The following is a 13,244-nucleotide window of genomic DNA, read 5'->3' as shown; positions in this document are numbered from 1 at the left end:
AAAAGGAAGGAAATGTTGGGACAAGGGGTTTAGATGAACAAGGAGCACTCCAAGAATGCAGTCAGGCGGGATGAAAGCCCCAGGCTCCAGCAGCTGTACCTTCTCTAGTCCTTCATTCACGTATGAAAATGTCACGAGAATGGGCTCAACTGTTAGTCTCCGAAGGCCTTGTTGAAGATATTCTCTGAAATGCAACATGGAAAAGGCAGTGGAGGTGGGCGTGGCCCTCCCCCGTCACTCTGCGTGGACGTGCAAGGACGCGGGTGCATCTCACACGCAGACAGGGCTCCGCTGTCCCCATGGGCTCGACCTGGCTTGCTGGGTGCATCCCTTACCCACAGCACCCAGCCCCCAACCCCAGGGGCCCTGCCTCTGACCATCCTCTCCACAGTGGGGGCATCCCTGCATGTGCAGCTGCGAGGCAGCACTCACGAGGGACCAGTGTTTCCGTGGAACTCCTGGGGGACCGCCGGCAGGCGGCCCACGGGAGGCTGAGTTTGGGAAAGCTCGTCCTGCTTCTCCACTGCCCACCCCCTCCTCTGTTCAGCAGCCCCCTGTGCGGGGGTGTGGACTCAGTGCCACTAGATGCTTGTGTCAGTGCTAGAGGAAGCAGCAAATAGGCCTGAGAGGGTTCCTGGGCTGCTGCGGGAGAAAGGCCAAAAGCTGGGAGGAGCGTGGGCTGTGAGCAGAGGGCGGGGCAGTGGGGGCGGCCTCACAGGCCTGCCCAGCCCAGGAGGTGGGGCTGGGACCCCTGGAGGCTGGTGTGCAGGCTCCGCCTCCCTGGGCAAGCCCCTCCTCTTGCAGATGCCTCTTCCCCTAGGAAACCCCCTCCCAGGTCTCACTCTCCTGACAGCCCAGCTGGGGCCACCCAGCCCCTGTGCTCTGGCCTCTGCCCCCACAGCAGACCCTCCATGACCCTGCACCCACCACCCATGGCCACACGCTCTCCACACCCCCCCAGGGGGTCAGGCTCCCTCTGCTCCCAGGCCCAGGGCCCCTTCAGGCCCCACCCCGCCCCTCTGACCCACCCCTCCTCAGCTCGGGCAGGGAGCACCTGTGGGAGCACCAGTCCCAGGCCGCCCCAGGTCTGCTGCAGGCCACGCGCCCCCAGGGCTGCTGCTTGAGGACTTGGGGCTCCCTGCACGTGTCCCTCCTGCATGGCTCCCACAGCCTCCTGCCTGGGGGGGGGCCTTCCTGGCCCAGGCATGCTCCCCCTGGACACCACAGCCCCACCCAGGGGCCTTCCAAGACTTGCTTCCTCCCACCTCCAAACCCACATGACACACACTACCCCTCCATGCTCTCACCCCTGCCCAGAGCATCAGCCCTTGCAGCTCCTCCTGGAGCACCATGGGGAGGCCTGGCCCCCCCGGTGCCCCCTCTCGGGTGCTGCCTCCTGCTTCCCCTGCTGCCCTGGCTTCCCTCCAAGGTGCGGGCAGCGTGCTCTGCTCCACCCCCAGGCACCACCCACAGGATGACATATCCCCAGGTCTCATTTGGGCTCCCCACTCGGCATGGGGCCCCAGCGCTGGTGTCCCCAAGTGCCTGGACCCTGCATCCACCAGGCACTTCCCCAGCCCCACCCCCAGGCTTTGTGACCCCCTTCAGGCCACTGCATGCCCCCAGCTGTGCCCGCCCCATGCTCGCAGGACCCTGCCCTTGGGCTCCTCTTTTTGACCCACTCTGGCTTCCCCGGACCCTTTGCTCCAGCACCCTGACTGCCCCCATTGTCCCGCCTGGCACTGGGGCTCACTCCTCACTGCCCTGCCGGGCCTCTGGGTCCACCGAGGGCGTCCAGGGGTCTTACTCGTCTGAGGTGAGGTCCATGGACACGTAGCCCCGAGAGTCGAACGTGATGAAGCAAATCCGCATTTTTGGGCTGCGAGGAAGTGCCCACTTGTGAGAGGCCACTCACAGCTGGAAGCCGCACACCCAGGCAGCCAGGCCAGGCCACAGCCCAGCTGCCCCCTCCCTACCACATCTCACGTTTGAGCCCACTCCCCACCAGACAGTGCCGACAACTTGAGTGAAGGATTTGGAGGCTTCACGCAAGAGCGGGTGCCAGGATAGCATTCTGCCCACCTCTAGAGCCCACACCCCAGAAGATGCATGTGCACACCTGCACACACCTGCACACACCTGCACCTGCATCTCTGAGGCATCTCCCTTCTACTGTGATATTCTTGCAGCTCTGTCCCTCCTTCCTCTCCGCCATCTCCCCTCCTCCCTCCTCCACCAATTAGCCCCCTCTGGGGAGTTGGTCACCACCTCCCTGTCTTGGCCATGGATGGTCTTTACTGAGCTCCCCCCCCCTTGGCACCACCCCTCGGTCACCACAGGGGGCATCCACTGGCATCTGTCCATGTGTCCTCTGCTCTGGCTCAGAGCACTGGGCTCGGGGCTCCCACCCGAGGGACGTGCAGACCCCTAGAGGCTTCAAGGGATATGTGCTCTGCCTGACCAGGGCCAAGCTCCCACAGCCCAAGGGGCCTGCAGCTCGGAGAAGCCTTACTTCTTTAATTTATTTGCGATGTCGGCAACAAGGTTGCAAATGCTTTTCCAGTTTTTCCCCACAAATGTCGACCTGAGGACAAGAGGGCATGGGTCAGGGGGACGAGGTGCCCTGTCGGGCAAGAGGGCAGGGAGAGTTTCTACCTGTCCCCCAATTCCAGCAGCCTCTCTAACAGGCACCTCCCTCCCGCACACAGCCTTGGAGAGCAACAGCCCTCAGGCCCCATGGCGCATCTGGTGAGCAGGGCAGGGGGTGCCCCCAGCCCATTTGCCCAGGTCAGAGGAGCTTCCTGGACCAGGGCCTTCCAGTGCTGAAGCTGAGTCAGCCCCAGGCAGATGGAGGTGTGGACCCTGGAGGGGCCAAGAGGGCCAGGATGGGGGCGGTGGATTGGCTGGCTGAGCCCATCAGGTACTGACCAGCAGGGAAAGCCACAGGCCCTCCCACCCACACTTTCAGGTACTTTCTCCCTCTGAGTAAATGGAGAAGCTTCTCCAGGTTGTGTTCAGTGCCTGGAAGAAGTGAGGTGGTTGGAGAAGGCTGAGGCCCCTTCTGGCCAGGTGGGAAGCTGCTTGTGTCTATGTATCTCCCCTGGGTTCAAGGTCTTTGCACGTTCACAGATCTGTTGTGTACAGCTTTGTGGAGCTGGGCATGACTCAGGTTATGGAGGGAAGTGGCAGGTGCCCGGGTTCCTTGCAGGCCTGCAGTCTGAAGGCCTGCAGAGGTAAGTCATGGGGGCAAGGCTGGCCCCAGGCCTCCTTGTTCCCTGCTGACTCTCTCCCTGGATCTGGGACCACTCAAGTCTCCCCTAAGCCATGCATCAGAGGGACCAACCCACAGGGAGGCCCTTCCTTTCCCTTCCAGCAGTTAATGTACCTTTGGGCAGTTTGGAGCTCTGTATCCCATAAAAAACATGTTCTGAAACCAAATCCATTACTCTGGGTATGAACCCTTGAGGATAAGGACTTTGATGAGGTTGCCTCAGTAGTATGTGGTCCACGATGGGTCCTAATCCTGTTACTGAAGACCTTATAGGTAAGGTCACAGAGAAAAAGCCACAGAGGGAGCAGCTGGAAGGTAAAAGTCAACAGAGCCAAGAAGAGAAGGGGGAGACCAGGAGAGGCTGCCATGTGCATTGCATCATGACATAGGGGCTCAGGACCAAAGACCTAAACAGCCTGCCCTGGGAGGCCAGTCTTCAGGAAGAAAGCATCATCTTGGCTTGGACCTCTCTCAGTGTCAAAACCGTGAGCCAATAAATTTTTTTGTCTTTATTTATTTTCCAATATTAAATTAAAAAAATATGAGGTCCCCATATACCCCCCACCCCCCTTACCCCACTCCTCCTACAACAACCTCCTCCAACATCATGGGACACTCGCTGCACTCAGTGAACTCATCTATGAGCACTGCTGCACCACCTGGTCAGTGGTCCACATTTAAGTCCATACTCTCCCCCAGTCCACCCAGTGGGCCATGGGAGAACACACAATGTCCAGTAACTGTCCCTGCAGTATCACCCAGGACAACTCCAAGTCCGGAAAATGCCCCCACATCACATATTTTCTTCCCACTCTCCACCCCCAGCAGCCACCATGGCCACTTTCTCCACCTCAATGCCACATTTACTTCCATCACTAATCACAATTCCAGAATAGAGCATCGGCAAGTCCTCTCTAATCCATACTCCACTCCTTCATCCTGTGGACCCTGGGATGGTTATGTCCACTCCACCTCTGTATCAAGAGGGGGCTTAGCTTCCACTTGGATGATGGATACAGTTCTCCTGTTTGCAGTTGTAGGCACTCTTGGCTCCCTGGTGTGGTGGTTGACCTTCTTCACCTCCCTGTTAGCTGGCTTTTTGTTTAATCCAACCCACTGTATGGTATTTGCTTTAGCAATGAGGAAACTAAAACAATTCTCAATGTCCTGTGTTACAGACATTGCTATACACCCAAGAGCAAACTTCTCCTCCCCTCCCTCCTTACTGCCTCCTCTAGGCTTTGTCTAGAACTGTCAGCAGGGCAGTGCTCCAGGGTGTATTCACCAAATGCAATGAATGTGTCTTACTGATAAAAGAGGATGTTGATGTGGGAGGAGCGGGGGTGGGGGGTGGGGAGTGGAGTATATGGGAACTTTCGTTTTTTAACGTAAGAGTTGTGTGATGTATTTATCTTTTTTAAAAAAATTTTAAATAAGTAAAACTGCCAGCAGACAATGAGGAAACTAAGGACAGATGGTTCTAATGATATCAGGATTATCAATTATGGGGTATTTATATCCCAGGCACTTTTTATGCATGACTTCGAATTCCAGGACAACCTGATGACCCAGTGTTACTATCATTTCACAGATGGGATAACTGAGGGTCAGGCGGGTCAAGTCGTTGGCCACACTTTCTGGGGCTAGCATGGATAAGAACCCATCTCCAATCACAAAGCACCTGCTCTGCCCATTGCAGGAGGTGCAGGCACTCTGGGTCCTCTCTAGCATTGGACAACTTCTGGACTGCAAAGCTCTAGCTTCTGAAAAGGCACCCACAGTACAGACTTTACCCTTGGCAGCCCACAGGAAAAAGTACAAGGCCCTGCCTTTTCCTAGCTAATGCTAACACTTCTCTCTACTCTTCTCTTCTTGCCCTGAGTGAAAAGGCCCTTCCAAAGAATTACAATTACAAGAATATTTATAGGAAGCAAGAGTCGTCAGCTCACACAGAACATCTAGGAAAGTTCCCAGTTTGAGATGATTTTGAAGGAGGGTCTAGACTACAAAAAGAAAGCAAGGGCTTATGGCCAGTAGAATGAGTCACAGGATACCCAAAGACTGGAGAAGGACATGGTGTGGAATAGCAAAAAGCTTCTGGCACAACAAGCTGCAATAGTGTTTTTGTGCCCCCCTTTTAGATGAGAATGGACAAAGATGGTCAGACACTCGAGGAACACCTCAGCTCTTAAAATTTGTGACCAAAATATCAGTACCTACAGCAACAACCAGAAAAATTCAGAAGAATTAGTGAGCAGGATAAAATGTAAAAATTCTGCAATTCATAGTCTCAGAGAATTAAGAGAATATCTATGAAAAAATTGGGAAGCTAGTTATATAAGAGGGAAGCTTCTACATAATCAGAAAGCATGGGAAACTAAAAGATCCCTGAAGTAACAAGATAAAAAATAAACATAACAAATCTTTAAAAACTAAATAACACCATAATAAATAGCTCAGCTATAAACAATATTTATATTGTAAGGGCAAAGTAAGCAATAAATATTTAGTATGAAATTATTTAACTCTGTTGGGAAAATGGAAGAGGTCAAGAGATAATATGTAAACTTTAATAAGAAACTGCACTCAGTACAACCATGTTATCAGAATAATGTGCAACATGCTCACAAAAGAAGAGGTTTTGCAAGTGGCTGCTTCTGGAGGGTAGGAGTGGAGGTCAGGAGATGGGAGGTTAATTTTCAGTTTCGATGGGGCCATTCCTGCAGGGTATGAAAATATTGGTCCATGCAAGGAAACCTGACCTAAAATTCAGAGTTATCTTCACAGTGTCTCCGTAAAGAATGTGTCCCTGGGCACTGGACATGTGTGAGTGGAGGTAGATTAGCAGTGCAGTTCTATCCCCAGGTGGAGATTGAGCCTGATGACCTGTGAGGTCACTAACCACTCTCTGAGCTGTGAATCCTGAAACCAAGCAGCAAACAAGACAGGGTGGAAAAAATATGTTTCAGCATCAAGCCTGTACCTTCCTCCTGATCTTCCCACTGCCTGAATATACTGAGGTCAAACCACAAAAGCCACATGGGGCCATTGGCCTGCAAGGGCATCCAGTGAGCCACTAGGTCTCAAGCATCTTGGGGAGAGGCCCCAACATTTGGCTACTAGGACCGTCTGGAGCAGGCTGATGCTTCTTGGACAGTGAGATGACAACTCCCAGCAGGAAGTGGTGGATGGCATGAGTGCCAGAGGAAAGGACAGGAGGCTGCAGGTGGGACCAGGCATCCCATCCAGCCTTTGAGCACCCTGGAATGCCCTTTATTCCACACCTGCACATCAGCCACAGGTGCCTCCTTGTGGACTTGTGAGGGGTCCTGAGAAGGTGAAAACAAGAGAACCTGGATGGCCCTCTGAAAGGGAGAGCAGAGATTAACTGCTGCCTTGCCCGGCTCTATTAATCCTTGTGCATCTGCTGCCTTCCTAAGGTCAGTTCCTGGAACAGACTTAATCCAGCAGTACACCAAGATCTCAAGGATGCTGAGAAACGGGGTACAAGTCACAGCCAAGGCTGTAGGGAAGCTGTGCAGCAGCCTATTTTGTGGGTTGAAAGAATTTTGTTGGAAGACAAATGTCGGGCCATTGGCTAGATCTCTGCTGTAACACTGGCTCAGGCCTGGTGTGAACTGGGGGCCCCAGGCTGCAGCTCCCTGAGGCAAGTTGTGTGACATCTCAAAAAAAAGATGGGCCAAGTGCATGTCACAAGCCAAAGGGAGAAGAAGGGACACTCGGAGATGCCCAGGAGAGGAGCAGGACAGGCAGGACCTCTCCCCTTTTGGAAGAGAATTTAGGACAGGTTCTAGATCTGTCATCAGCCTATCAGGAGCCGCTTCTCAACCATCTACTCCAGGTCCAAGAAATAATTAACCAGCTGAAATACTTTGGCCTTCCTTCAGTTAAATCCCCCCCAAATTTGGTTGCAAACCCCAGACATGAAGAAGCAACAGGATGGTCCAAATCCAAGGCGCTCATGGGGAGGCTGCACACAGAGCTGGTTAAGAAAGAACCGAGGGATTTTGCATCCTGACCTCAAGATCTCTAAGCATGGAGAGGGGCGGGCCTGGCTCATGTCCCACAGAGCCTGGCCTGGAACCCAGGTCGGGATGCTTGGCATGTGCTCTGAGGCCTGGGTGCTGCCAGAAAAGAGCCATGTTGCGGGCAGACAAAGGGTGTGGGTGGGTACTGTGGGTTCTACAGAGAGTGGAGGCTGGTGGGGGTGGCCCTGGATGTCCCTTCCCACCTCCCTTGCCTGTGGGGCTATCCCCCCACCAGGGGGCTTTGGCGTGGGCCCTGGAACGTTAAAGGCTATCCCAGCTGCAGGGATCTTGGCTGACAGCTGAGGACAGGCACAGCCAACCCAGCAGAGACCCAGGCGAGGGCTTCCTCACTCAACCTGAGCCTTTCCTTTTCTGCAAAAAGAATTGAGAGTGGTCCTGCCTCGTTCTGGTAGAAACCTGGAAGGGTAAAGCTGCAACTGAGAAGGAACATTCCTTCCTTCTTCCCAGGGTCGAGGCACCAGGCTGCATTCCTCCAGTGTTGCCATCCAGCCTGATGGAGGCGGGGCTGGAGACTGAGGAGGAATGTCAGTGTGTGGCTCTGACTCAAGGCCCCCAGAGCAGAAAGCCAGTCAGGGACCCTCAGGGACTGCAGCATGCCATCAGCAGAACACTGGAGACTATGGGAAGAGCATGTCCTTGATCGGGCCTTAGTGTGGGACTTCGAAACCCATGAGCCAATAAAAGGCTGTTCTAAGCTGACTCATTGTGTGCCTCAACAGTGTCAGCAAACCAAGACAGTTTTTGGTACTGGGAGTGGGGTGCTGCTTTTAAAATTATCTAAACATATGGAAGTGGCTTTAGAATTGGATAATGGGTGAGGGTTGGAAGAATGTGAAGCATTTGATTTAAAAAAAAAAAACCTAGATTACTTTGAAGAGAAGATTGGTAGAAAACTGTATATTGGTGGGTGGACCTGCGGCACTGGCGCCAGAAGCCGTGTTTTCTGGAGGCTTTGCATTACTGGGAAATTCATAAGCCCTGAGCGGCCTATCAGGGGGTTAACAGGACAGGAGGCCTTTGCAGACTGATTTGGGGAGACAAATGGGAGTTTTATTGCGAAGCGGGGGAATTTTTGATTGCGGACACAAATAATAGCACTTCTGCCTAGAGCCCCGGCCCCCCCAAGCCTGGCTGCCGATCTGCAGTGGACTTAAATTGATAGCAATAAAGAGACATCACCAGGGTCTGGCAGGGTGAGAGACATCTGGAAGCTGATTAGGGGAATATTTTGTGAAGCGTGGGAATTTCAGTTTTGGACTGTTATCAGCGTTTCCAGCTGGAGCCCCACCCCCGGGCCTGGCTATTGATCTGTGTCATTAAATTGGCTGCAGTGTAGAGGTGCCCCCAGGAGGCCGTTCTGGGGGTTTACAGGGTGGGAGGGGTCCTGAAGTCAAATTGGTGATACATCCACAGAATAGACCCCAGTGAGTGAGTGAATTGTGGGGTTCAGACACACAGGATATAGTTTGTGGATGTGATCTCACCCATAGGGCTGGCACCCAGCTGTGGGGATCCCTGAAGGCTGTGTTGTACTGCGGTGCTCCCAGGCTCTCTGTTAACTGGACTTGAAGTTGCCAGGTCTGAGTCCCCTAAACCCTGGTGGCCCACACCCCAGAGACTCACATCTCTTGAGTCTTCAATATCTCAGACTTTCCATCCCTGAATCCATCATGCCCTGAGGTCCATCTGAAGTCCTTGAATGTCCTAGCCCTCAACGTTTGTGTTTTTTCTTTTTTGTTTTGTTTTGTTTTGTGTTTATATTTATTTTATTTTATTATTTATTTTTTTAATGTCCTGATTGCTAACATTGCATTATTCCCTAATCTTTTCTCACAGCATATCCCCCAAAGTCTTTTTTTTTTTCAGTTATTTAGGGTTTTTTTTTGTTGTTGTTGTTGCTGTTGTGGTTGGTGTATATCTTTTTTTCCTTTTCCCTACCTGTTCCCTGCCCTTTACCCACCCCCTTTTTCTATCTTCCTTTCTTCTCTTTTTTTTTCTCTCTCTCTTGTCCCTCATTTTCTTCTTATTTTATTTTATCTTAATTATACAGTAGGTGCTGCAGGGAACACCTCACATTTGCTGGGTTTCCTCATTCTCCACTGCCTCATTTCTGTGTGAATTGATTTTGGCTACCTACACTACAACCTTTCCCCTACATCTTGATATCCTCCATCATCTACTGTCTCTCCTATATTCCACCTCCCTTTCTTTGATCCACAAAGTGTCTAACTAAATTTCTAATATCTTTGTTTTGTTTTCTGTCTGTTATCCACTCTTGAAACTATTGCCTTTCTTTTCTCTTTCCCTCTTTCACAAAAATACTAGCTTTTTAATTCATGCCATATTCCTCCCATATTCAGTCAACTACCTCATTATAGGTACTCTACCTCCTGCTATAACTCTACACAACTTACATGAATCTAATATCCATCTTCCCAGATCTCATATTGTTGCTCTGTTAACATTTATCACCAATACTACTTTACACTTTTTCCTTGCTTACATAATTGCCTTTCCCTGGCCCTAATACTTTCCTTTAAAGTGAACTCAACCAGCAATAAGAAATTAGAATAAGAAGAACAAAGTGACAAAGAGAAGATATAACACTTATGCAAAAACAACAGCTAATTAATCCCCAAGACTAGACAAAGAAGCTAAGGAACTGATTAAACCTGTCAAGATAAAATGACCAGACAGCAACAAAAACTAAAAACCAAAACAGTAATCAGGAAAACATGGCTGAATCCAGTGAATAAACTAAAAATCAGGAAGGGGAGCAGAACTTCGCACAAGTAATTAAAGATCTCAGAACATTTATCACTGACAAATTTAATGAAGTAAAGGAAGAGGTTAACAACTTGAAGACAACACTTGGAGGGGAAATTGCAGACTTATGCAAAAAGATAACAGATATGATGAGAATGAACACCACAGTTCAAGAAATCAAAAATAACTTGCAGCAAATATCAGCAGACTAGAAGAGGCAGAGAAGAGAATTAGTGATGTGGAAGACAATACATCAGAAATCAAACAGATAGTAGAATTGGTTGATAAAAAGATAGAAAAAATCCAGCTAGGACTTAGGGACCTGAATGATAATACAAAATGCTCAGACATATGTATTATAGGCATCCCAGAAGGAGAAGAGAAGGGAAAGGGGTCAGAAGGAGTATTGCAGGAAATAATGGCTAAAAACTTCCCAAATCTACTGAAAGAGACAGATGTACATATCCAAGAAGCACAGCGCACCCCAATCGTCATAAACCCCAACAGGCCCACCCCAAGACATATACTTGTCAAATTATCCAACACTCAAGATAAAGAGAAAATTCTAAAAGCAGCAAGAGAAAAGAAAACCATCACATACAAGGGAAGCTCCATAAGATTAAGTGCTGATTTCTCATATGAAACCATGGAGGCAAGAAGGCAGTGGTATGATATAGTCAAGGAACTAAAGGAAAAAAATTTCCAACCGAGAACACTCTACCAGCTAAACTAGCATTCAAAAATGATGGAGAGTTCAAAATATTCACAGATAAACAGAAACTGAAAGAGTATGCCAACAAGAAACCTCCCCTTCAAGAAATTCTAAAGGGAGTTCTGCAGGAAGAAAGGAAAAAACAGGACAGGCAGAGTTAGAGGAGAGTGTAAGAGCAACAAAAAAGACAAAAAGAGAAGGGGGAAAAAAGCAAACAAAATATGACAAACACAAGTCCAATCAAAATATGGCTAACACAAATAATTCCTGGAAAGTAATAACACTGAATGTCAATGGATTAAACTCACCTATCAAAAGATTCAGACTGAGACATTGGATAAGGGAATATGACCCATCTATATGCTGTCAACAAGAGACACATCTTAGACCCAGAGACTCATGGAGGCTGAAAGTGAATGGTTGGAAAACAATCATACAAGCAAACAATAACCCAAAAAAAGCCAGGAGTAGCTATATTAATATCAGACAACATAGACTTTAAATGCAAAACAATTGTGAGAGGCAAAGAAGGATACTACATTTTAGTGAAAGGGACCATCTGGCAAGAAGATCAAACAATCATAAATATTTATGCTCCTAACAAGGGTGCCTCTAAATAGATGAGGCAAACACTGGAAAAACTAAGTGAAAGAATAGATGCATCTACAGTTATAGTGGGGGATTTTAATACACCACTATCAACTCTGGACAGAACATCTCAAAAGAGAATCACTAAAGAAACAAAATATTTTAACAGTATATTAGAGGAGCTGGATCTAATAGACATATATAGATCATTACAGCCACACACAGCAGGATATACATTTTTTTTAGCGCACACGGATCATTCTCCAAGATAGACCATATGCTAGGCCACAAAGAAAGGCTTAATGAATTCAGAAAGATCAAAATCATACAAAATAATATCTCTGACCACAGTGGAGTGAAGCTGGAAATTTGCAGGGGTCAGAGGCCCAGATTTCACACCATGATTTGGAAATTAAACAGCACACTCTTCAAAAAAACAGTGGGTCAAAGAGGAAATCTCAAAAGAAATCAATGACTACCTTGAAACAAATGATAATGGTAACACAACATACCAAAATTTATGGGATGCAGCAAAAGCAGTACTGAGAGGGAAATTTATAGCCATAAATTCATATATCAAAAAAGAAGAAAGAGTAAAAATTGAAGAACTAACTGCACATTTGGAGGAATTACAAAAAAAAAACAAAAACAAAATAATCCAACAGAAAGAAGAAGGAAGGAAATAACAAAGATAAGAGGAAAACTAAGTGAAATAGAAAATAAAGCACTTGAAAAGATACACAAGACCAAGAGCTGGTTTTTTGAGAAGATGAACAAAATTGACAAACCTTTAGCGAGACTAACAAAGAAAAAAAGAGAGAAGATGCAAATACACAAAATAAGAAATGAGAAAGGAGATATCACCACTGGCCTCACAGAAATAAAGACTATCATAAGAGGATACTTTGAAAAACTATATTCCAACAAAAATGACAATTCAGAGGGAATGGAAAAATTCCTAGAAATATATAAGCAGCCCATATTGATGAAAGAAGAAATTGATGATCTCAACAAACCAATCACAAGTAAAGAGATAGAATCAGTCATTAAAAACCTCCCAACTAAGAAGAGCCCAGGGCCAGACGGCTTCACAGGTGAACTCTACAAAACATTTTGGTAAGAACTAACACCAATCCTGCTGAAACTATTACAAAAAATCGAAACAGAAGGAACATTGCCTAACTCCTTCTATGATGCCAACATTACCCTAGTACCAAAGCCAAACAAAGACACCACAAGAAAGGAAAATTACAGACCAATTTCTCTAATGAACCTAGACACAAAAATAGTTAACAAAATACTTGCTAATCATATTTGACAACACATTAAATGAATTATACACCACAACCAAGTGGGATTCATTCCAGGTAAGCAAGGATGGTTCAACATAAGGAAATCAATCAATGTAATACACCATATAAAGAGATTGAAGGAAAAAATCACATGATTATATCTATAGATGCAGAAAAAGCATTTGGCAAAATACAGCACCCTTTCCTGATAAAAACACTCCAAAAGATCGGAATACAAGGAAATTATTTGAACATGATTGCGGCGGCTTGCACAGTCGGTAGAGGGGGGTTGCACTGCCCCACGTTGGGTGCCAGCTGCGGCGGCTTCCTCGGTCGGTAGAGGTGGGGTCTGGCTGCGGACGAGGGGTCGGTCCAGCTCAGGACGAGGGGTCGGTCCTGCTTGGGACGAGGGATCGGTCCCGCTTGGGATGAGGGGTCGGTCCGGCAGCAGACGAGGGGTCGGTCTCACAGGGGTTGCGTGGTTCGGCTGACGGGGTCGCCCGGCGAAGCCGGCGACGAAGGGGTCGCCCGGAGAAGCAGGTGAT

The 13,244-nt window shown here is 48.6% G+C and overlaps 1 protein-coding gene across 1 annotated transcript in view; it reads right to left on the bottom strand.

The window, feature by feature from the left end:
* LOC131278804 (anthrax toxin receptor-like) overlaps positions 1-13,244 on the bottom strand; it is a 52,720-nt gene that overhangs the window by 22,167 nt on the left and 17,309 nt on the right. Inside the window, exons 2-4 of the mRNA XM_058299264.1 lie at positions 2,513-2,584; positions 1,808-1,879; positions 100-184 (exon numbers count right to left, since the gene is read on the bottom strand). Coding sequence (XP_058155247.1) covers positions 100-184; positions 1,808-1,872 — 150 coding nt within the window. The 5' untranslated portion in view covers positions 1,873-1,879; positions 2,513-2,584. The remainder of the gene's footprint in view (positions 1-99; positions 185-1,807; positions 1,880-2,512; positions 2,585-13,244) is intronic.

The sequence above is a fragment of the Dasypus novemcinctus genome, chromosome 6 (assembly GCF_030445035.2).
Source record: "Dasypus novemcinctus isolate mDasNov1 chromosome 6, mDasNov1.1.hap2, whole genome shotgun sequence".
In the NCBI taxonomy this organism is placed as follows: domain Eukaryota; kingdom Metazoa; phylum Chordata; class Mammalia; order Cingulata; family Dasypodidae; genus Dasypus; species Dasypus novemcinctus.
The sequence above is the reverse complement of the archived record's forward strand: the minus strand, read 5'-3'. Positions and strand labels throughout refer to the sequence as shown.